Source organism: Genypterus blacodes, unplaced genomic scaffold (assembly GCF_046128005.1).
Source record: "Genypterus blacodes isolate CSIRO-AG114 ecotype Tasmania unplaced genomic scaffold, CSIRO-AGI_Gbla_v1 ptg000156l_1, whole genome shotgun sequence".
Lineage (NCBI taxonomy): Eukaryota > Metazoa > Chordata > Actinopteri > Ophidiiformes > Ophidiidae > Genypterus > Genypterus blacodes.
The window spans coordinates 5,257,596-5,282,453 of NW_027466957.1; the positions used below are offsets into that span (position 1 = coordinate 5,257,596).

A 24,858-nucleotide genomic window follows, 5' to 3' on the forward strand; every position below is an offset into this window, starting at 1 on the left:
GTAAGGAGTTTCTGTTTGTTGATGCCGTCGTCCACAACCTGACAGTTTCGGCCGCCCAAAGGTGTAAATGTGTAATGAGTTGTGGCGAGAAGTCAAAGCAGGCGTGCAAAACAATTTCAATACATTTATTGTTTGTAAAAATGATCTCACAGAATCAAAGTTGAACTGAAACAATCAATATAATCTCTTTCTTTAACAGAGGGAAAATGAAAGAGAAACAGTGACCTACACCAAGGATATAAAAATAAATGACCTCACAGCAGTACAGGTGTGTGTTTGTATCACAGACATTAGAATATACAGTGTATAGATTCTAGAACATTCTTTGTGGACAAAACTGAAGTCACTGTGTACAAAGATCACAGAAATAAATGATTTTCAAAGAATACGACTACATTGCTTTGTTTCAGTGGTCTCTAGGTCATCTCATATTATTTGGCCATTCACTTTTTAACCCTATAATAGAGTATGATATATATTACAGCTGTATAGAACTGCACTGTAGAATGTGTGTGTGTGTGTGTGTGTCCTGGTGATTCCTGCCAGCTTTGCATATGTAAATGTTTACATGTAAATAGGAATATTTCCAACACAGCCATTGTTTTTAGTGTAGATCAGGTTTAAACTCATCTTTCAACCAATCAGTAATGTAAAAAATGCTTTTAAAAAAAACAAATATAATTATTAACACTCATCACAAAGAGTCAAACCCTCACACAGCCTGCAGTTCTTATGTCTTATGAGGTTTCTTATGTCTCCCTTTGTCATCTGTTGTGCTTCTGTGATCTACATTTAGAAAAGTCTCTATTCTCCCCATGTTTCCAGATGTTTGGGTTAGGAGATGGCACAGTTTTTATCTTTGTCCTTTACACTGAGGCTGTTTGCTCTCCTCCTTAGGCTTCCTCTCAAGCTCCACTCCCTCTGTAAGCCCCTCTCTCCTTCCCCCTCTCTGTCTTTGCCCTCCTCAGGTTGCTGTTTTTGGAGCTGCGGGGGCAAAGGTATGGGCTGGCCCAGGAAGTAGCCGTCCTCCTCCGAGTCTGAGGATGAGGAGCACGTGGAGCAGCAGTCTTCGTGTTTGCACTGGCCCGGCTGGAGGGTGAGCGACTGGCCGTGAGCAGAGATCCGGCCGTCCCTCTCTTTCTCCGCTCTCCACTCCAGGGTGTCGAGCCGAGGTCGGTCGGGCCGGTCGGGCCGGTCGGGCCGGGAGCATCGGGAGCGCCGCTCGGCGCCCAGGTGGACGGTAGAGTCGGAGGGGATGTGACAACGACTCCAGCCTCGCCTCAGGCTACGCTGGTGGTAACAGGATCCATCTGGTTGAAAACATAAACATGAGAGGCACGTTAGTCAAATGAAGTTAAAGACAGAATCAGAATTTACATCGTTTCCACATTTTCTCAACTCTCTGAAGACAATGTGTTACCCAGCAGGTCCATCTGGGGTGGAATGCCTTTCTGCAGATGTAAATTCCGTCCAAAACCTCCCTCCCCCTCTTCTTCATCCAGCTGATTTTCTTCCTCCTCTTGCTGCTCTTCCCCATTCTCATGGTCGTCGTCCTCCTCGTCGACTGAATAGCTGCTGCTGATTGGTTCTCTGAAGCTGACCCTCGCTGTCCCACCACGGGACAGCTGGCGTGGAGAGTCACAGGGTCTCTCCTCTGGTTGGGGAAGGTTTGGTGGGGGTGACTCCTGGGTCAGCAAGTCACGAGTCTTGGTGGGCAGCGGCGGTGGGAGGTTGGCTGGGCTGTCGGGCTGCGGGGGGGGCGGGTCAGCTGGAGTCAGGTGGTTGACTTGTGACACTGAGCTCTTCTGAGGAGGAAACACTGAGGATAGAAAGAGTGGGAAAGACGATCAGAGCACAAACTCTTATAACTACTATAAGAATCAGTGCAGAAGCAAATCATCAGACAAGGTGGGGAGAAGTAAGAATAACAGGAAGTTGTTTTTCATACCTTGCGTTACTTGACCTGTCCTCTCCACCCAGTTCCTGCAGTCCTTTGTGGTTGAGGTTCCTTTCGAATGAAGCCGAGTTAGGGGGTGCCCAGTGTTTCCATTTAGCTCTCCCTGGAACTCAAGAGCCACGGGAGGTTTGACAGCACAGTCCCCTGGAAGCAAACTGTAGTGTGGACGGTCACTCGGCCAAGACGGACCCAAGCCATTTCCGAGATGAATATGAGGAAGAGGAGAGTATGAGCCTCTGGGGTGAGGAGGACCATTGAGTGAAGGAACTCCATTTTGGACTGGAGCAGTGCAGTGGACACCTGAAGACAAAAAAGCACGTCTATTAGTATAAAGTTTGTGTCAATTGTGTCAAATGTTGACCCTGTGCATGACCTACATAAATACAACAACATATTCACCTAAGTTTTCCCCTGCAGTGTGAACACAGTCTTTTGCAGTGCTTATAGTGATGTTAATGCCCTCTAGTGGCTGCAGTGGAGAACCGCACTGTGGCTGCTGGTTTTTCTGTGCCGGCCCGCAGCGCCTGTGCTGAGGCGCTCTGCTCTGCAGTGCCGAGTCACACGAGTCTGAGTTATTTGGGTCTTCGCCCAGCGAGCAGGGCCTGGAGCAGAAGATGAGGCCCGATTTGGGGAGGAATGGACGTCCGAGCAGCGACAGGCGACAGCGAGCGCAGCAGAAGCACGACTCCACAGCGTGCCAGTGCTGACCTTCATACGTCATCTGGCCCTGGTCAATACCTGAGAGGAAAGACATCATTTCTGTCATCTTCACTACTAGAAACCACTTCCTGACATTAGATTAGGGTGTTACCACTTTCTTCACCCTAAAGCAGTTGTTCTATATAGTAAGCAGTACCTATGTGTTCTCCACAGGTGTCACAGTATTCTGCGTACAGGGATTCGTAGCAGGAGCAGCAGTACGGTCGACTCTCTCTCATGATGTAACGCTGACCGCCCAGCGCAGCCTCACACTCAAAACAGCAGAAGTGCTTCATGTGCCAGTATCTTCCCTCGGCCTCTGTACATTCATCTGCTAGAATGATCTAGAAGTGAAAGACAGAAGGTGAAAAGTGTTTCAGGAGGACAGCATAAATTAAAGAAATAAGGGAAGGAGACAGCTCTATGTTTAAGGCCTCTGGTCCACCACAGACTAACAGTGTAGGTTTAGTGTTTACAGTCACCTCATCGCAGGCTTGGCAGCGGGGTTTGAGCCTCTCAGCGTGGTGCCGGCCACAGTAGATCTGTCCGTCCTGGTAAAAATAGATCAGATCCACCAGCAGCTCCCTGCAGGAGGCACACTGGAAACACTGCGGGTGCCAGGAGCTGCCGTGCCCTGACCGACTGGCAAACACTGCTATGTCTCCGCCGCAGATCTGCCTGTCACACTGGAAAAACAGAGGCGGGAGGGCGGGGGGGTGGAGCACAGAGGGAAGGAAGTCAGATCCGTTATACTATATATACATATACTATATACTATTATACAGATTATATTATAGTTGACTTACTACTATATACTAAACACTACTGCTGATCTAGCTCTGCAGGGTTTACATCCCATGATGCATTGTGGCCCCTGAGCTATGCTTGCACCTACTTGTACCCTGAACTTACTCCAATCTCGTAAAAATTAATTCCTCACCATGGCTGTGATTCCTCCTCACATCCTGCCTCTTGCATGTATGAATTTGCCACATTAGCATGAACATTGCTGCTTCTGCCCCTGTAAAATCAGACCCAGGCAAAGTTCCTGAATGTAAAGTGTGAATGCAGCGGTACCTGCAGGCAGATGGCTCCCGTCATGGTCACAGGAAATGGTCGGACGACGCCTCTTCCTAAATTTTCCCTTTTTCTCTGCTGACTAAACAACCGCAGCTCCTTCTTCTCTGCCTCGTCCAGAGAGTTACAGTATTGGGGCTGCAAGAAAACACACAGACAAATTTGCAAACTTCTGTTCACTGCTTTGCGAGATGCGATGGGTAATCTACGGAATCTATGTGCATGTAGTTGCCGTGTCACTCTGTAGCACAGCAGAGGTTGACATGCAGAGACGGTGCGTACCTCACTGTCGTGGGCTGGAAGCTGGTGCAGCAGCTGTTTGATGCGATATCTCTCTCCCGGGCTGTTCACATAAGGCACCCTGTCTTCTGGTAAACAGCTGAAATACTGGTAGACCTGTGAAGAACAGACAAGTGTGGTCACATAAAGGTGTAATCAACACTATGGTATCAACAGAATGCTATACATCAAAAACATAGATTTAACTTTCTTTCTCACGGCCATGCAATTTATCAAGTCTTCTGAGAATGTTGTGAGGACATGTCCAAGTGAATGTTTGCATCTCTGTGCCTGAGGAGCATTAATTTATGTTTTGTGTGTGTGTGTGTGTGTGTTTTGTGCGCTGGTTGTGACCTGTTCAGGCTTGAGTCCAGGTGGGACCCAGGCGTATTCCTCGGAGGCACAGCCCGAGTCGTCGTCAGAGATGGAGTGTCTCTGGAAGTCTGAAACCAGCTTGGTCATCATCTTTTCCAGCTGGCCCGGCACCGAGCGGACGGCGTGCTCCTCTCGCACACACTTGCAGTGCACACAGATCTTCCTGTGAACAAAAGGAAAGTTCTGCATTTTATGTCTGAGGACTTAAAAGTCTTATGTTTGCATACTCAGAGGCGAGCTGCAGAGTTCACGTGAGGGCCCGGCTCAAGGCTTTAGATGGATGTCAGCTTGTCTCTTCCAGTAAAACTGAACCTAACAAAGCAGAAGTGTTGTAAACATAGGATTATTATAGTAAAGAGGGTAAGCTGGTTATAAATGGCTGCAGGAGAAGTTGTTTGAGTCTGTGGGTGTTTGTTAGGAGTGTTTGTTTCAAAACCTAACCAATCCAAACTCTGGAGCAGAACACCGTCCAAACTAGCTCTGGACCAATGACAAGGCAGTGTGTTGACTGATCTAAGACCAGAGAGGCAGATGTGCATGTGGTTAATGTTAATCTGCACTGTTGCCTCCCCAGTTAAAACAAATGGAAGCTGTGGAAAGGTTTGTAACACTCCAGCCTGCCTAACATGTCTCTGTATGTGATTAATGTGAGCTCCAGCGTCTGAAGGCTGAGTTCAAAGCAATATGCAGGCGTGAATGCAAAAATAAGCTCCAGGTCTGAAACACACCTCAATCAGTCGCACGGTCCAGGTGTCTCATTACAAACACACACATGCAGTGAAAGGCGACATCTTCTCTCCAGTCACTGCGCTCATACGGGCTCTCTCTCTCGACGCCGCGTCTTTAATTTATGAACATACTTTGCGTTGGAGACATGATGTCACAACCCAGCCCACACACACATTCTTCTCTTTGGCTCAGCTAGACTTACTGCAGACACAAATTACCAACACAACCGTTTTCACAGCAGTAGCAGAAACAACACAAAAACACAAAATAACCAGAACTTTTTAAGCAAAGCCAATTTTTTTGTATGACAAAAAAAAGAACATGATGGCGATCGTATTAATGGTTTGTACACAGCTGGAGCAAATTGAACCCTAATCCCTGTGTTGAGTGCACAATCTCCACCAGTTGATGCCTTTGTTACGCCAACATCTCATCAGATTTGCCGGATCAGCACATCCCAACATCTTTTTCGCCAGCCGAGCAGGAAATGAGGTCAATGACTTAATGCCTGGCTGTCAATCCCGTGACCGAGGGGAACAGAGGGAAGTGAAGATGGAGAGGAATAATCTCTCCCCTCTGCCTCGTGTTACGACCGCTCGCGCCCTTCTGACACTTCGCCGCACCCGATCTGGCGCTGGGGCTGCCAGAGCGAGTGTGGGAGGGTCGGGGTGAGAATGAAAAAGGCTGGGAGCGTGGGTGGGGGTGAGGGAGGGTGTCATGTGTATATGCGAAAGCAACAATGTGGCCGTACACACTCGGCGTTGTATTGTATGTGTACAGTGGATCTCTGTAATGATTGCATAACCGTCAGCCAGCTGGTAGTTGTGGCTCAAGTTTGCGAGGCACAAAGCTGCTTTACTTCAACACCCGACCCCCACACACACAAAATATTGCAAGATTCACCTCAGAAAAAGTCTTGCTTGATTGAAATGCAATTGAGGAGCAGCGTTATGATTTATTTTTCTCCCAATAATTCACACAATGTGCTCCTCTCTCTCCTCAGCACATGGTAATGGATGAGAAATCGACAGGAAATGCTGAATAGAGGAATTAATTGTGGGATATTGAATGCAGCAGGTTTCTATTCTGCAGCTGTCAGGCCTTCTACCTCTGCTTGGCACCTTATATGGCCGTGGTTGCCTAGCAAATAGAGCCGATATAAATAATAGTAAACGCAGCAAGTCAGCTTAGGCTAAACCGTGTTGGCAAGAATCTGCCTCCAGCTGTGTGTGTGTGTGTGTGTGTGTGTGTGTGTGTGCTTGTTTTTCTGTGTGTGTCTGTGTTTGTGGGAGAGGATAGGAAGACACAGGAGGAGGCCTGGTATGATGTGACAGATGGCAGATGCACCGCACCTCGCCCGGTGTCACCCGGGCTACAGCCAGCAGCCCCGCCCCCCACCGCCCTCCACATGATGCCAGAGTTTATACCTGCGATGGAATCACCCGGCGGTTGCCAAGTCTACAACCTGCAACCTGCAGGAATTGAGAGACAACATTGTGCCAGTTGGGTTACGAAGATCTGGAGTCAATTTCTGGTTTTCCAGGCTGCTACAGTTTTGGACGGCTGCCTGGTCGGGACTGAAACATCATGTACATCTACGTTATATGTTCTTTTCCTAAATCTCAACCAGAAGGACTCTTGTGTGTAAGAGGGTGACAGAGTTGAACCCACTGTGGAGTGTATCGTGGACTTGCCACAGGAAATATCTCTCTGGATAACAGCAGAGTATCATGATCAGACTCATTTTACGACTCTTTTCTCTAAAAATATCTGTTTAATCGTGACTTCAGTAACCCGAAACAGCTGCACAGCTACACTGCAATTTACCAAGCCGTGCTGTGCTGAGCCCTGTTCTTCTGGATCGCTGGGATAACCAGTCATTAAACTAATGTGGGTTAGAGCTCAGTTTCGTCCCCTTGGGCCGTGTGCCACATTTAGCACCAATAGAGCAGAAACGTAAAATAGACATTCAGAATGATGGCAAACCCAGTCGAGCGGAGACAGATTGTCCTGGTTGACTGGGTGGTTATGAAGTGACACGCATCACAGTTTCTGCGGTGAACTCAGTGACAAAGTACTTGATTGATGATTAATGCTGATGGACTTCTAATGGTGCTGATCGCTCGTCATCTGAAATCACTGCATGAGACAAAATGAAGACAGGATTCCTCATGTTGTGAAATTATAAATCCCTCATTTCTTTGTAGGAGAAAATCCATGAATGAAACTAAATAATACTAATAACAATCGACCACTCCATTATTCTGCAACAAGGCCTCACTTTCCAGCCCAGTTGGTGGCAGTAATGCCTCACACATCATCAAGACCAAACCATTCAAACAAAGAAGAAGGAGATTCAGCAGTATGACGGGGGGTTAAGACACTGTGGCTGAGGGTCAGAGCCAGAAAAGAGGAAAAGCATCCTAACATTTCACATGAGAAAAAAACAGATCTGTGCTGACACGGCAAAAAGGGAGCTTAAATTTCAGCGCAACCTCGACGCACGAGCATTAAGGACGATGACACGCAGGTTTGACTAACAAATACACACATGATGTCAAGCTCACAACGCTGTCGCCTTCATTTCAATTATCCTAATCAGGAATTTGCTATTTTAATTTGTCTTTATCCTCTCTCTGACAGTAATAAAGAGACTCAGGAGACACAACAAATCTCTCTCCCATCACAAAACCTCTCTTTCTCTCCACGTCTCCAAATTCAACGCCTATTTGACCTAAATACAAAACCTTCATTACCTGCTGCTGTCATGACAAATTATTCCAGTTTGGTCTGTTGTCGCTGTCCCGTCCGGACCCAACCTGTCAAGAAGCTACTTCCTGTCCGTGGGCCCATCGGTCAGTCTAACTGCAGGATCTTGTGCGGCAGCTTCTTTCTATTTGGCAACGTCTCTGTCTGCGCAGCTCCTTTCAATACCCTCACACACCCCCTCATACACTCATCCGACCCCCTCATACCCCCACCCACCCCCTCATACAATCACCCACCCCCTCATACCCCCACCCACCCCCTCATACAATCACCCACCCTCCCACCCACCCACCCACCTCACCCTGACCCCCACCCTCCTCTGAGCTGATAGCGGGCTCGTACAATGAACACGACTTACACTACACAACATGCAAACACGGCTCTGAGGGCAAACATACGCTCATGTGATCTTAACATTGACTTAGAAAGATAAGCCAGAATACACACACACAGGGGGACGTTTCTTACACACATTTCAATTACGCCAGACGATGCATTCACTCTGCCTTTGAAGTGAACCGTCTCCAACATCAGGGTCCGTGTGAGTGAGCTCACCGTCTCACTCTCCTCTGAGCAGGCCGCTGACTGACTCATGGCAGATGGAGCATTTGTTGTCTCAGTTGCAGTTATTAATCACAGAGCTAGGTGGGGTTGACTCTGAGCCTATGAGCAATGCCGTGCTGCGTTCTGTCATTTTGTGAGATCCAGACGTGTGCATTCATGAGCAGGAGACGTCTGTGGTGAAATATCAAGGAGACAGCGTGACTGAGGGCAGATCTGTACTGACTGGATACATATCAGTCAGGACTCTTTACTTAACTTAACCTGCCTGTCAGTCAGCCTATCATTCATGAGCTTCATGCCCTAAAAAACAACCCAGAGTCACTATTACCTGAGTTGTAAACGCACTTTTTAGAAAACTAACTTTCACAAAGCCTCTCCAGAGTCCAGACCCCTGTTTTTGTCCCTAAAGATGTAAGTTTTCCCAGCACACAGTCACTCTGCCTTAAATCCGAGCTGCTGATGTTAGAAGCTCAACCTGAAGCAGAGTGGATCAGCTTGGAACCAACAGATGGGTCTCTCCTGCTCCTCTCTGCCACTAATTAGTAAGGGAGTTATTGCTGCCTGGCCACCCAGACTAACAGGGATGGCGACTTTGAACACTTTTTGAAGCATGGCGGGGACCTTGAGGGTCAAAAGTAACTCAATTGGCTCTCAGCTGGGCAGCGGAAGAGCCATCTGCCCCCCGCCTCAGTGTGAGCTCTGTCTGAGACGCCGCGGGACAGAGATGGATCACTTCCCTCTCAGCGAGAAAGATCTGCAGCTGAGCCTGTGGTCACTCTGCGTGCTCCTCTCTCTCCGCCTAGAGAAGGTGTGAGTCTAAATGGGTTATTAAGGAAGATGTCATTAGTGGCCGGGCTCTGGGGTCTTAAATCCTGACCCCCATAAATCTCAATCATTCAATCACCATCTACCACTAACAGCTCTCTCGTTCCCCTGGATGGCAAACAGAAGACGTTTCCCTTTGTCACTCGGGCCTCCTAAAGTCATTTCACAAATCCACACAGCGCTGCGTTGTTTGCAACACAGATTAAAGAATACTGTGAGCAAATTGATGAGAGTGTGCGATAGGTTTACACTGAGGTACGGCTCGGGCACACGTGTTTTAGATTACATCCTAACTCCCAAGCTTTTGTCTTGATCTTGAATAGGGAACGGAGCGAGCAAAGATACAATTACAGCCTTTTGATTACACCGAGTACACATTCCATTTATTCCCTCAATCGCCGAGTCGTGGCTGCTTTCAGTCATGCAGTGCCGGGCGTCAGTGGCAGGGACATTACGTAAGGAAAACATAAAAAATGTGATCAAAATGTGACAAAATGCTGTGTTAGAAACTGATTTAATCTGAAAACTGCAAAATATCTAGGCAATATTATGGATTCCAAGCTCTGTTGTGCTTCTGTGATGTTTTGTGATCATATGAGCCTTAGAGGGGGAAGCAGCAGTGCGGCAGAGAAAGGGGGAGCCAGAGGGAGGAACGGGACCCGATCACAGCAGCGAGGCCTAATCTTATTAGTGTGATAGAGAGGATTAAGAGTAACCAAGAGACCCAGACAGCTGGATGGAGGCTGGAATAAAAGCAGACTGAGACCTTAAAAAGAGAAAACACACTGAGACTCTTCTGGCAGCTCCTGATCAAATAATGGGGAATGGGCCTCACAACAAAATATGTAAATACTCTAAAACATGATATATCCACGTTACACATGATTATTCCTTTGTATGTGTGTGTGTGTGTGTGTTGCTTAGCCTGACATTTACAGTACATATGTTGCAGGGTGACTCCTGCTAATCTGCTGTTTTTCCCATGCAGATAGAATGCAGCTGTTGTTGCTGTTGTCGGGGCTTAATGGAGCCGGAGCGTCTCCCGCCTCATTATTACCACGTTTGTTATGCTCCGCCCGTCCCGATCTCTGAGCGACGGGCAGGCGCCCGAAGCCGGGTCATGTTTGTTGTCTGTTATTGTATCTGCGCTCATCCTGTGCATAGTTCACAGTTAATCTGATTTTCAATGGCGGCGATGTTGTCTTTCTTCCTTAAACACCACATACACACACACACACACACACACACACCCCTACGTAATTTTACATTTGTATCTCCTTGAATTAGTTCATAATTAACATCCCCAAATACTGAATGTAGACACTTAAGTCAGAGGGTAATTGATGAGTCACACAGACTGCTGATTGGTCGATGGTTATTCAGACTTTTCTTCTGTGTCTCTGTTGCCTGGATGCTTAATGACAGACTTATGCCACCAAATACCACAAAAACTCAAACTATTAATTCATGTTTTAAGTGAGAGTGCAGATACATACACACACATGTACTTTTTACACAATTTTAACACAAAACTGGTTTGTTGCAGTACTTCTAACTGTTCTAATCTGTCTGATCAAACTGATTCTTGGCAGGTAGGTCTTCATAATGACTTTGCCAGGCTGATGTTGGCTGACTTTGGCATGTGTTGGACCCAGTGTAGCTTCTGAGTACCTTGTGTCTCTAAACAGGAGCTGCACACGAGGTCCAGAGAGTCTTTAACTCCACAAAGTAACAATGAACGAGACAAACATTTCCTGTGAAGGTAACAGGCCGGCGGGCGCTGAGTGTGAGAGTTCCTACCTCCATCCGTGCACGCGGAAACCCGGACACTGGTCTCCACAGCGCATACAGGGCTGCCCTCTGTCTGGGTCCTCTTCCTCCTGCTGCTGGAAACACAAACACAAGGAACTCACCCTCACACTCTTTGAATACTTCACAAAAAAAACACTTCCATGGGTGGGTCAAGATAAGGCTCTGAGAAAAGGTACGTACGGTATTTGCCCAACATGGCCAGAGAAACGTTAACATGGTATCGCAACCCAGCCGTGATTCAGCTTAAGCCACAGGCAGAATGAGCTTAGAGCCTTTTGTTGATGTGTGTTTGGGGTGGAGTGTGTAGCTGAACGTAGCTTTCTCGTGGATTACTTCATGACACAAGTACACTGAATATATTTAGATCGCCACATTATATCAAAATCCCCTTTATCATACTGTGTGTGTGTGCTTGAGCAGGGAGATCTAAGAGATCTAAAGCTCTGCACGCTGGGCTAACAGTGTGTGATACTCAAAGTCCTGCTGGAGGTCATTCTGGGTTTATTACTACAACTTTATCACCTCTTATGCTTCTTCATAACATCACTTTAGCAGTAACAGCTACTACCGATCAGCACAGCGCAATAACAAAGACAAACTCAGGTGTGTGTTCAATAACTAAGATGCGGAAATACATTTATAATCCTCAACTAGAGTCGTAAATCTGACAGATTTAACAACACACAGTGGTTAAAAGCTGAATGTCGGATTCATGTATTTTACTGCCAGTGTGTCCAGTTGAATTCTGGGATACGTGATGACGGGATCTGCCCAAAGTTCAGAGCGGCGCTTCTCTCTGAGCCGACAGCAAATAAACAGCGTAGCACCCAAACCAACTACCTCATAATTCACCTCTAATTCCAGTCCTGCAGCCTGACGTGTGTGTGCATGTGTGTGTGTGTGTGTGCATGTGTGCGTATGCAGACTCAGGCCTCTTTTTAGAGATGAGAGGAAGGAAGCGCACACACACACACACACAGGATAAGAGCTGCACCCTTTCCCTCTGCATGCAGTCACACTGTCTGCTCTCTCTCTTCATCTCTCGCTCGCTCCACTGTTCCATGTTGACGTAGAAAAAGCCTTCATGCTGTTTTGATTCTCCTCTTCTTCTATTATTAAATGTTTTCTTTCTAAAGCGAGCGCTGCTGCGTTTACCGTCCCTTTCCCTCTGGCGTGACTGTGCGGTGTTAGTTTTCCACTCCGCCATGAAACACAGTGAACAGGAAGCTCCAGTTGCAAAGAGAAAGTGTGCACCTCGCTCGCTCCCTCGCTCTCTCCAATTAAACGTTTGGGGGGGGAGAAAAAAGAGTGTTTGGGTCGCTGCTTGGATATCAAACTGGTGAACCGATGTACAGGGAGATGCGTTGAGGCTTGGCAGCAGACGTACACAAACAAGGTTTTAACGAGCGAGGCAATAAAATGCAGACATGTGATCCAGGAAGGAGCCTGTGCGTACCTGCTCCGCATTGTTCCGGACGCTCTCGTTCCCAAACCGCAAGCGCCACATAGAACGAGCCATTCCAAAACACTGAACCGTCGGTAAATTCACAGCCGGCTCTGTTTTTCCCATGTGGAGTTTGATTAGGGGAACATTACAGCTATAAGGCCGACCCGGAGTTTGCTTTGCTTATCTCGCTGATATCGCTTTATGGCGTGTAAATTGCTTTGCTAATGCATCCAGAAACCATTACGCACCGCTATCAATTACCTTTGAATTGCTCTTTCTTGTAATTTTTAACTTTGGTATTGTGAGTCCCGTGACGAAGGATGCCGTGTTGTTCTCCTGTTCATCCCTCATCACTAATAACTACGACACTACTGTGGTTTTTATTACGACATTCTGTTATGCTTATAGGCTCAAACTCCTTCAGGCGGGACATAAAATACTATTTACACTGATGTTTGCGTTGGGTTTATTGGGGCCCGTGAACTTGTTAGTCCAGAACAGGCTCCGCGCGACAACAATGTCACCCAGAGCCTCTTTTTAAACGCAAAACATTCTTCTTTACACACAACAGCACACACACAGGGCCTGGATTCTCCCGCTCCGGCTGCCGTGTAATCACCTTGATCCGTGTGTGGAGCCGGTATGGGAGGTGACCTGATGATATGTGGCGTGTTACTGAATCTACCTGTTGTTATTCCCTTACAGGTGGGGAGGTCCTGAGCTGTGACGCTTACACCCCCCACACACACACACCCCCACCTGTACATGTAACACTGCTACATGGTTATACATGTAAATATCACGGGTGACAGAGAATGAAGGTAAACAGCTGCAGGATAGAAACACCTGACCTGGGATGTTTACACTCCACTACAGGGTGTTACTGCCTTCCATTCACACAGTCGTTGTCATTGTCCTCGTCTCTGTATTCTCCTTGTCCCTTTTCACACACGGAACCCGGTCTTTAAAGTCAAGGTTTTCTGTCATGAGTATGGTTTTCTCACGTTGCATGCACACACGTTACACATAATCCACCTTAAGAGGACAGTGCGGGTGTGCGGCGTTGATACAAATGTAGTTACAAGAGCGCCTACAAATGGTAAAAATTGGTTTCTAGGGTTACGCTTTTGGTAAGAGATATGAGGGTAACTACACGGGGGGGTGTGGCCTGTGAACTTGACGGCTAATCTTCCACAAATTGCTCATTCTCAATGCCCCTTTCAATTCCTTCAAGTTGGAGCCGAACTCAACTGGTGGATTTCTCCCCTTTAAGCTCAGGAAAACAATCTGTGTAAACGTCAAATAATCCTCCTCTGCCCACTAAAACACAGCTCATAATCACAAACATAAAACTGCGGTCTGGATGTTTGCTGAATCAAGGTAAGAGTAAATATGAGAGAGAGAGAGAGAGAGAGAGAGAAAGAGAGAGAGAATTGAGGGCAAAATCACAACAAATCAGTTCCTAATCACAATACATGATGATTATATCTGCAAGATGTTGGCATGTTGGGGGGGGAATGAGCATACATGTGTTTTGTTTACCTCCCTGAGCCTGAGGTGATGTGCAGGAACCTCTCATTTACTCCCTAGTTACTGTGTTTTGATGAAGACTGAGGTAGAAAACAACTCTCAGCCTTGAACATTAGCCACTGCTCCTTAGTTCTACGTTTCCTTGAACGTTCCCTTATCATGATGACAAGTGTCCGACGTGTCAAGGCTACACAGACCTGCGTGTTTCGCGTGTGTTTCCTTTCAGTTTTCCCACAAAAGATAATGCAGTCAGGTTTTGAGGCCTATTGTGCCGTAGGTGAAGGATGTGATGGGAGTGGTGGTAGGAAGTTTCTTCTAAACTGTGTGTGTGTGTAAAGTAAATACCAGGTTTAAGTGAATTTCAGCTCACATGCTCACACTTCCACTGGCGTCAGACGTTTCATATCAGCTCCTTTGTTGTCACTAAGTGGGTATAAGGTTTGGTCACGCGGTGCCGAGCGGCACTCTGTTGCTACCACGTAACCGTGTAACCAGGTAATGGACTTACTGACAGACTTCCAGTTTTGTTATCTGGCATCAGCAGCCGACTGCATTGCCACAGTCAGCCAGAGATCCCTTACAATAATGTGGAGAATGGATAATTAATAAGCTGGCTGACTTTAAACGCCACGTGGTCGACACTCAGGGAGGTTGAGTGACACTTTTCTATGTAAAAACATCTTGAAAGTTCATGACACTGATGAATCTACATGAGATGCAAAAGAGAGAATGTGACGCTCATTTGCGCCACTCGCAAATGTTTGGTTTTTGTGGGGTTAAACTTTAACAGGAGAGGTCAGGGGTCACAGGCGTTAGAGTGGATGCACCTCTGCTTACCGGACAAGATCAAATGGACGGTGTGCGGGGCCAGGCGCCTCCAGACTCTCAATCTGTGCTGAGACACTTATTGTTGCTCTGATGTTTATACAGAGTTTCCTGCTGCGGAGGAAAACTCTTACTACACTGTTTAACAGCTGCTTTCCTTCAGCTCAAAGTGAGCATTGTTCTGTCACATAGAAATGTCACACAGTCAATTCATTTCAGTCCTCTCCTGTTTTTTATGACTTTACATTAGCATTTACTTGAAATGTTAAGACATGTGAGGGTTTTGGTGTAGATTAACCCCCTTAAAGACGTTTCTAAGATACTACATAGTCACACAGGGATTGTATTACATGTTTAAGATAGATAAACAAATGTGAAGTGACCTCCTAACTCTGCGTTGGGTGTCAAACAACAATTATCTTAAGGATTCTGTAATAATTTAAAGAATTATCTCTGTACATTACACTGTGTTTGTGCCTGAAGCATTGATTTCTTCTCCATTCTCAAGATTAATATTTGCATGATTAAGGTCTCGAGACAAAACACGAAGTGTAATAAGAATGAACTTGGATTGGAAACGTGACATTTATAACAAAACATTTCAAAACAATTCTGCTTGAATTAGCTTAAATCTTAGATTCCAGTTTATTGAAGGTGCCTTTTATAAATGTATCCTGTAGTTTCTATATTTTATTTATTTTAACTATAACATAAAAGCAATGTCACGTTTTCAAATGTCTTAAAATTATTTTTGCTAGCATAGTTTTCTACACTTTTACTATCTATAGTATTTCTAATTCCCAGATGAGAAGCAGTTTCAAATCTGCATTTTATTAATCCTATTTTTTCTCAATAATATTTACATGTATTTGTTTTAAGCATGGTGCTTTCAAAGAACATCAAGGGATGATTGACAGTTTGGAGACGAACCAGACGCACAGCCAGATGTTTCATAGCTCCAGCTGTTACATATACTGGAAGACATCAGTTTTGTCCAAATTCCAAACTGGACAACGCAAGTATTATTATTATTATTACTCATATTGTCAACTATTATTATGAAGACGTGACATAAGTTCAGGTTATATGCAGCTGCTCGGAACCTGCTCAGGTACATTTCTATGACGTCGTGGCTCACCTGGTGCGCCCGAAAAAACTCGCGAGACAAAGACTGGAGCACTTTTGGGGTGTAAAGGATAACAAACCCCCATAAGACTGCTGACCAGGAAGTGAGCATGAAGCAGACAGAGGGCCATGTTCCCTCACACACTCACCGCCTCACAGCCAGGTGAAGGTGGGACAAGAGGTCTCGCTTCAGCTGCTTTCTGTGACTCACTTCAGAAGCCTATAAGTTCATTAAACGTCTATTGTTAGAAAAGAGGAAGACAAAGCTTTAAAAGTTGTGGGTTGGTTCTAAAACCTGTACGGGGATCCAATAAGATGTACAGTAGTTGTGAAGAAATATTTGACAAAAATACGAACTTACCGAGCGGTTGGACCGTCGCTTTTTAGAGCCGCGGAGGAACATAACGTCGTTTCTTCCTCCCAAAGTAAAGGTACGTTTTCAATTGCTTAGGATGAAAGAGAAAACATCAAATGAAGAGCCAATATCCACACCGCCTGTGTGTGATAAACTATATGACGTCCCCGCAGCTCGTACAGGACCAGGACTCATTCCGCCTTTGGATACTTTGGAAACTGACAAGCTAGCCATGGTGATTGATGCTTCTTCCGCTTTGACCTTGCAATGTAAAATCCATGTTTACGACTAAAGAGTTTGGCAGGACAAGGAGAAATGCATTTGGGGGAAAAAGTGAGCAGCATTTCATTGGTTGATCAGAGGAATAATTATTATCAGTGGTCTCTGTCCTAACATCCAAATTAAGCGTGCTAAAGTGCATGTTGAAACCCAAGATATATTTGCTTCTTTCTGCATGCAACATTTTATCACTCACAGTTAAAACAAAGAAAGGGGGGGGGGCGGGGAGATCCAAACATTTAAAACAAATCAAGCAAGTTATAACTTTGTTGCAGAATGCCCTCGACGCAATCTAATTCAAAACAGAAATCTGGCTTTTATTTTGAAGGAAACGTCACCTTTGTTTCATACTAGTGTTAACCTGGCGCTAACTTGACCTGATTAAAACTTTACCTTTACGCACAGCCGCCTGTCCTAAACTAGGCCTAAACCTCACCTAGACTCCACTAAAACCGACCGCAGGACATATGACACCCAGTTTCCGGATCATAGTAACCTCCCGACACCCTTAATTTATCAGCCATACGAGTTAACATGTGAAACATTTAAACCATCTCAGGTTTAAATGTCACACGTTTGAATGAAACACTGTAGCAGTGGGAGGAGTCAGCAGCCACTGTACTTCTTTACGTCTGGATGCTTTGAAATAATGTTTTTTGACGGATTAACATTGTGAAGCAAATGAAACACTTATTTTTAGTTTTTATGAAGCCCAACAGCAAGCAGCAGCAGTGGGGATTAGGCCGAGTTCAGCCAGAATGACCCCAAACATGGGATTACCGTGTCATTGTGTATTGGATATTTAAATGACATCGGTAACATTCAATGACAGGTGATGAAATTGAATTCCTCTAACCCAGTTGTGAAAGTATGAAATGATTTTTATGAGAGTATAGATAATCCATGAATGTTGAGAGACTGAATAAAATGCAGATGAGCGCATAAAATTAATCAGGTAGGTGGAGAGATTGATTTTTAAGATGGATCATGTAAAAATAAATATACCAGATATTGGTCATGATTATAAGGTAGTATCTGATAGTTGTGATGATTCGCATCATTTTGAGAAAATAAAGAATATTTATGATATACTAAACTCATATTTCAGAATCATCATCGGAATCGCTTTCGCGGAATGACATATGCCATAATTATAATCGAATAACGATTTTATATAGTGTAAGATATCACATAATTATCAGGAAAATGAACAATTTAAACACGTTCCTTAATATATGATCATTATCTGAGACCATCAGATTGAATAACATAACTGTAAATTTAAGGATTACTTTCCAGATTACAATCGCATTGATGTTACAATGATCTGCTATCTGCTTCTATCTAGTGGCGATCCGATAGAAGACAAGTTGGAGCCTGAACCTTCCACCATGTAGCTGTGGTTTATCATGGAGCCACTAGGGGTCAGTATAAACAAATTCTTGTTAAATGATGCTAGATTGGAAATAGTGTGATGAATTTACAGTGAAATAAGATACAAGCACACGCCTGTTTAATGGAGCAATGGCTTTTATTTCCCAAACCAACGTTGTATTGAAATTTACAAATTGCAGACAGACTGTTGTAAAGTGTATTAGAAAAAATTTACAAGGCAAAGTTTTACTTGGATAAAACACTAGAGTAGAAGACAAAATTACACAAAATATTAAACTGGGTGGTATTTTTCCAAACATGGATTTTAATTGTTGGTCTGACTCACCACAAAAGACCATATATTAAAAACACTAACCAGGGTAAACAAATTCTTAACTGTATTAAATTTTAACAGTAAATGTTCTGCTCCCTAAAAGAGGTGTTACAAATGTAAATAAAAAATATGACCTGAGCAAAAAAAACACAAACAGTCAAATAGGGTAGAAGACACTGCATTTGCAATTAATTCATAAAAACAAGAGTGGGTAGGCCTCATTTATAAAACATTCCATATTGCAAGTAAAACAGTGCATAGGCTGAAAAAAGAGAATTGAAAGAAACAGCCACATTTAAAAAGCTGTGAGGATGCACACCTGTCGGAAATGTACCCTTTATAAACAACAACCGTTGTGAAAGGTTCATGCGTGCAAAAGAAACTTACATATGGCCCACAACGCTCCCACACATCGCCATATATGGTCAATGCAAATGAGGCGATGCATGCTGGAATAACCCGGTGTTGGCAAGACCAAAAGAAAAAGTTTCCAGAGACAGAAATGTGTGTGGATAAGAACAAATGTTTTGTTTTCATCCACCGTAACAGATGGACAATACATTTACGAAAAATATTTTGAGTAAAATTAGAATTCATAGCACATTTACTCCAGTATTGAGGTATAAATCCATATATGTGGGAATCCAAATCATAAATGTGATCCTTTAAATTGAAATGGTTTAAGGCCAAGTGTTCTTTACATTCTGACATAAACACAGGTGCATTTACACTGTAGGAGGATGTTTGTTCTGTCATAGAGGCTCTACGTTAAAAATGACGCTGTGGAACGACTGCGAGAAGAACCACAGTCAAATCAGGCGTCATTCGCTGCCTGTCCATCATGTGTCTGCAGATCCTCCAATGCAAAATGTGCGTAAGATAATATAAGATAAGATAGAATGCCAACGTTTTGCGCATGAGTGCACAACGGTTATAAATGAGGCCCCTGGTCTTTGGTTGGTTAATGGCTGTCGATGGAGGATATTAGGTCACTTCAAAAACGTGTCTGTCCATAAAACAAGTGTGAGCTGAAACTGAGGAACGAGAGCGAAAGAAAGGTCTGACTGGCTGGACAAGAGCACAGTTACAGTAACGTTAAGCACCCAAAAGCATCCATCATGTGTCAGTTACCTCTCGGACCCAAACACAAGACAATCTAAGAAGATCTCATCTCTTACTACAGTAATTCATTAAAACAGTAGACTTGAGCTAAACTAATTAACATGACGAGATGCTTAACGCCAAAGTCTGGCCGCTAATTTAGAGCTTTTTCCCTTTTTTAGTTGGACCAAACATTGAGCAATCAGTGGTACATTGAACGGTTTTCTCTTTGTGTCTGATATGCAGGCACAGATCTACAGTACCACTTACTTTACATTTATGTGTTTTGTGTTCCCGTCTCAGGCGCGGCTCTTAAAGACACCTCCCCGTCTATTCACGCCAGTCAGTGTCATCATGCTTATGTAACAACGTGTTCCTTTCACTGTCCTTCATTCCTTCCGCTCCTCTCCTCTCTCTCCGGCACAAACTTCCCTTTTTCTGTTCTTCTGCTGAGTTCTTGACAGAGGCACAAGTATCTCGTGGTGCTTAAACTCTGTCATCTGTGGTCAACCAGACAATGGAGGAAAAGTGGGTTGTTAGACACTTCAAATGAGATAGAACGCTGTCGTATGCAGTGTGTTTTTGTCTTTCAGAGGTGTGTGTGTGTGTGTGAAATAAAGGTGTTGCTCTCACCGGTGGAAGCTGCTGTGTGCTGACTGTTGCTCTTGATCTGCAGGTAGATGGTGTACGTGTCGTAGGCAAACAGGATACCGGCGAGCAAACCGAACACCTGAGGAAAAGATGACATCATCATTATTACAGTGCGATTCAGCATTTAAGTCAGTGCGAGGAAATTCATGGGAATACTTGAAGATATTGCGATATTCTCTCAGGAGGAAGGAAGCATCACATCCCTTTTTCTGAGGAACTTACTCAACGCAGACAAAGGCAAAGTTCAGGGTGTGTGCAATATTTCACACATCCCGTGATCAGTGAATAAGATATAAAACACTTTCACTAAAATCCCGGCCGTGTTGAACTGACCCCGCCTGCGATACGAGCGCCGTCGCCTGAGCCTTGAATCACACAGATCAGAGAGGTGATGAGGTAAATGACGGCGCCGAAACCAGCACGGATGAGGTCCTGCACAGAAGAGAGAGAGAAGCAGAAGTGTGTGAGGAAAGAAGGAGAGCATTGTGCAACAGGTGTGTATGAGTGTGTACATCTCTGATTGTGTAATGGCTGTGAGTATGATTTGGTAATACACATAGAGACTCACAGTCCAGACCCAGTTCAGCACCAGGATCTGCTTGTCGAGTTCCATCATGAAGATGCCAAAGAAGATCATGGAGAAGATCATCTCGCAGATGGCCACGGCAGAGTATCCTCCATACATCGAGGCGGCGTAACAGATGATGACGATGAAGCTGATTAACTATGAGAGCGTAGGAGGAGAGCAAGGGAGAGGAGGTGGTGAGGGTACAGTGGTGGGTGAAAGTGAGAACACAAAGAGAGAGAGAGAGAAGAACGGTTTAGACGCCACAATCTCTAGTCTGTCTTCAGATAAAATCAACATTTGAGAGGAAGAGAAATGAGGAAACCAGCTTTGCTAGCCGTTTCAATTTGACAAGCACAACAAGCCATCTTTTTCTAATAATAAACCTAAACTAATACTACTAATATACATAAAGACACATACAGGCAAGTTTATCTGTCAGCTGCATGTTAGAGAGGAATCCCCAGAATGATGAGGATATCCCAGAATGCATCAGGCGTATCTCACTATGGCCGACATGAAACTTAACAGACACCATAGAAATTCCTCCCCTCTGTTAGACTTTCTCCGCTCTAAATCAAACATCGGCAGCGATTCACCCCAGACGACTCTGTTCTCCACTCCATATCCAAGACCACACACACACACACACACAGCCAGACACTATATCACCCGGACAATTGAGCATTGTCTTTTTACTCCTGCCACATGATAATACTACAACCCCTGGACACTCTAATAAGCTGATATGGAGAAGCAGAGGATAAGTGCTCACTCATCACCGTCTACTTTCATCTTAGATTCAGTGTTTCTTCCATCAAGGTCGAATTTCCCCATAAGAGGGAAAAGAGGGAAAAACATCTCTACATGAATTCCCTTCCGTCCATTCCATAGAACTTGGGGCCAGTGAGGAGAGGAGATCATAAACTCAGTCAACCTCCTTTCAATACAGCCATTGTCGCCGCTGTGAGAGTGTGTGGGTGGTTGCATTCGAAACAACACTCACATGTGGCAAACTTCAACCAGCCTTGAAGAAATAAAGCATCAGTGTACTCCCAGAGCAAAACCTGGATTTATACTGGAGTTATGTCATAAATGGGCTTTTTACGCCTTCATTCTGTCTCTGTAGATGCAACAATGAATGTGACAATGAAATTAAAAAGTAGAAATTCTTGCATTCTGGACACTGATTTCTTTTGAATGTTTGCAGTGTAACACGCTGCAGCTCTAGTTTGCATGTTGTAGAAACGTCGCGCACATTACAGTTTATTTTAAGTTTTGCAGTGTGTTTTATTCTGAGACTCGTCAGTGGCGAGAGTCAAATCACTGCGGTCCATAGGATACACGCATGATGTAACTGAGGTGAAAGCATTCCTACATCTGTCACTGCTGCCCATCCCCCCTTAACTCCCCCCCCCCTTTACACACACACACGCAACCGTTACACACATGCGCAGACTGGCAGCCAGACGCATCAGTAGTTGATGTGTTCCTGAGGCTGGCACAGGCTGCCTCTGTGGAGCAGTGAGTGAGGCCAAGGCCGAGCTCTCACACAATAGAGGCTCTATTCTGGCTCGGGCCGGCTGCTCTGAGGGCAGCGGCTACTGCACGAGGCTGTCGCACAGAGAAACACCCACCGCACAAGGGTCCCTCACAACAAGCCGAGCCCCTCTCAGATGTTGACACCTTTATGCCTTCAACACAGCAGTGGATCTGTTTTGCGGCTTTAAAGACTCGAGCGAGCGAGGATCTATTCTATAGAAGCTGCTCTTTAAAATGACTGGGGGGGGGGGGGAGTGTTGTGAATGGCTGGCTAATTATAGTGAGCAGGAACATGAGAGCCAAGAGACCGTTTGTGGCAGAGAGACATATACCAAACAGCAACGGTTGCTAAGGAAATTACTTCCATTTTTTGGTGGTTTCGGCACTCGCCGTGACTCGATAAACTGCTCACCATGAGTTAGGATAAAAAGCAGAAGCACTTTCACTGGATATTATTTATCTTTCTCTCATCTAAACTCTGGGATTATTAATATACAAATAGAGGAAATCAGTAATAGAGCAATGTGAGCGCTTCATACTCACACATACATAAAGAGAGTAAAGGTCACCTCAGTGCATGACTCACCCTCAGTTATCATCGCTACTGGATCAACAGGAGCAAATGACAAATACATGCAGAGTGTACACTGGTTGGGTGTGTGTGACTGTGACCCAACTGCTGTAAGTTGTTATGCAGCATGTTCAAGACCGGTCATGTCTCTGTCACGGTGATGAATAAAATGAAATAACTCTTGATGTAATTTGCAGAGGCATGAAAATGTTGCTGTCAAAACCTGCTGACAGCTTATATGGAATTGAGTTCCAACAGCGGTGCATTCCCTTGTTCCCTTGTTTTATCTGCTATTGAGGAAACACGCAATCTGGGCTGCATGGGAAAAAATGCCTTATTTCCCTTAAGATTAGACAGAACAGGCAGTAATCACGTGTGTTTTCCTGTTTGGCTCCTCGCTCTGCGCTTAACTGTTTCATACAGCCACCATCAGAAATGACTTCCACTGAGATAAAGAAGGAACAACAAACAGGCTTTGAGCAGTGAAGTGTGAAAGTGTGTCCTCAAACGCCACATGATGGATTATTAAGCTGTTGGCGCATTCTTTTGTCCCAGATACCAAACTTCTCACACAGCCTGGAATTTCCATTACGGCTGAATAAACTTTAACACGGTGGACCTGCACTGACCACCAACATCTATGGGCCTTGTTTTAAAGTGACAATGAAGAAACCAAACAAGGGAGCGAAACCTTGACATAATCAAGCAGGAGTGAAATATCCAGAGATACAGTAGGTGATTAGAGGGCTATGACAAATCACGTGTTAATGCTGCAGTGCGTGTTCCAGAACAGGCTGTTGACTAAAATGGAAATGCAGCACAGACCGTCAAAGTTAAACTTGTGATGAGCACTACGGAATGGAAACTAAGGGGAACAAGCAGATGTAAATAAGATTATGTATTCAACCACTTCTAGCAAGGAAGTGACACAGTTATAATCACATACTGATGATGAGCTTTGCTGCTGTGGCATTGATATTTCTGGTAGTGTAGGTGTGTGTATTGCATTAACTCGAGCCAGATGTGCCGAAACATAATGTGGAAAGGAAATGTGACTTTATGAGCGTATTGTATGCGTTTTAAACTACTAATACTAAAAATAGTCTAAATATTCCAACAGGTTTAACCCATGTGCCCTTTCATTAGGACTCAAGCATTTGGCTCATTGGTGCCAAATTAGAAAACCAGAGCACAAGTGACAGCTGGACTTTAACCTCTGTTCATCACCCAAAACCAAAGGCCACAGGCTCTTAATTCCTCAACCAGCACCCTTTCAAAATAAGACAACCTGGAGCGTTAGAAATACTTACCATACCTACAACACCATTACAAACGTTAGAAATACGTATGTTATTCCTCTTACTATCCTCATCTTTACATGGTGCAACCAGTTTGTGAGTTCACACACACGTCACTTTTTCCAAGTCTGTAAACTTACGATTTCTGCAGCGAGGATAACGCCTTTCTGCGTCTTCACGTAACTTTTCAGCTTCTCCAGGCAACCCGCACCGGGGCTTGTAGCTGTATCCGCCATTCTGGAAACAAAATAACTTATAAAGCCGAGTGTGTGCGGTGAATTCAAGCCTTATCGCCAGGAACCAACGAGCAGCGTTTGAATAGTCAAACTTGTCTTGATCGCCACTGGGTAGTGAGTGTGTAACAGTCCGTTATGTCCAGGCTGGCCCCTCGTTTTTCCGGGCGGATGAATCAACTTCCCCAGTGAAAGTTCTCCGGTAAAATGATGTGGTTGAGAAGGAAAGTCAGCTTTGCTTTCTGTATGAGTGTGTGAGTGTGAGTGTGTGTGTGGGGGAGAGAGCGGGAGAGAGAGAGTGCTGACAGTGGGGCGTTGGCTCTCTCCTTTTCTCAAGAGAGTCGCTGCCCAACACTTGCTTGTGATGCGTTCGTGCCCCTCGGAAACTACCAACTCGACTGACCTGTTGCTGTTTTAAGACAGTTTTTTTGTTGCCAAGCTGGATTTTTAGTTGTTGTGACGATTGGTGTATGAATGTACACTTAAGACATTAAAACCAAAGCTTTCACACTTCGTAATTTTCTCTATTGCATTTTCGTACG

At 44.8% G+C, this 24,858-nt stretch overlaps 2 protein-coding genes across 3 annotated transcripts; both read right to left on the reverse strand.

Moving 5' to 3' along the window:
- Positions 1 to 133: 133 nt before the first annotated feature.
- Positions 134 to 16,590, reverse strand: prickle3 (prickle homolog 3). 2 transcript variants are annotated; one of them, XM_076166124.1, is made up of 11 exons: positions 16,375 to 16,590; positions 11,075 to 11,157; positions 4,367 to 4,550; positions 4,016 to 4,129; positions 3,734 to 3,871; positions 3,139 to 3,342; positions 2,814 to 3,000; positions 2,357 to 2,695; positions 1,949 to 2,257; positions 1,421 to 1,819; positions 134 to 1,310 (listed from the first exon to the last, which is right to left on the reverse strand). In XM_076166124.1, exons 1-11 carry the CDS (start codon positions 16,414 to 16,416, stop codon positions 835 to 837), a joined length of 2,475 nt encoding a protein of 824 aa, XP_076022239.1. In that variant the 5' UTR covers positions 16,417 to 16,590; the 3' UTR covers positions 134 to 834. The 2 variants fall into 2 exon arrangements, with proteins under 2 accessions (XP_076022239.1, XP_076022237.1); XM_076166122.1 differs by having other exon boundaries at positions 11,075 to 11,160.
- A 1,753-nt stretch (positions 16,591 to 18,343) lies between these two features.
- On the reverse strand, positions 18,344 to 24,657 carry plp2b (proteolipid protein 2b). Its single transcript, XM_076166911.1, has 5 exons — positions 24,224 to 24,657; positions 20,676 to 20,831; positions 20,441 to 20,539; positions 20,090 to 20,186; positions 18,344 to 19,956 (listed from the first exon to the last, which is right to left on the reverse strand). Exons 1-5 carry the CDS (start codon positions 24,317 to 24,319, stop codon positions 19,943 to 19,945), a joined length of 462 nt encoding a protein of 153 aa, XP_076023026.1. The 5' UTR covers positions 24,320 to 24,657; the 3' UTR covers positions 18,344 to 19,942.
- Positions 24,658 to 24,858: the final 201 nt, after the last annotated feature.

What these genes read in the sequence shown, in the direction of transcription:
- prickle3 (XM_076166122.1), bottom strand. Translation starts at nt 16,416, where the DNA reads ATGTTCCTCCGCGGCTCTAAAAAGCGACGGTCCAACCGCTCG. An exon ending in CGGGAGCCATCTGCCTGCAG is followed by an intron (nt 3,343 to 3,733) that starts GTACCGCTGCAT and finishes CTGTTTTTCCAG; the next exon opens with TGTGACAGGCAGATCTGCGG. An exon ending in ACCCCAGATGGACCTGCTGG is followed by an intron (nt 1,311 to 1,420) that starts GTAACACATTGT and finishes GTTTTCAACCAG; the next exon opens with ATGGATCCTGTTACCACCAG.
- plp2b (XM_076166911.1), bottom strand. Translation starts at nt 24,319, where the DNA reads ATGGCGGATACAGCTACAAGCCCCGGTGCGGGTTGCCTGGAGAAGCTG. An exon ending in TTATCCTCGCTGCAGAAATC is followed by an intron (nt 20,832 to 24,223) that starts GTAAGTTTACAG and finishes ACGCTCTCATAG; the next exon opens with TTAATCAGCTTCATCGTCAT. An exon ending in GCGCTCGTATCGCAGGCGGG is followed by an intron (nt 20,187 to 20,440) that starts GTCAGTTCAACA and finishes TCTTTTCCTCAG; the next exon opens with GTGTTCGGTTTGCTCGCCGG.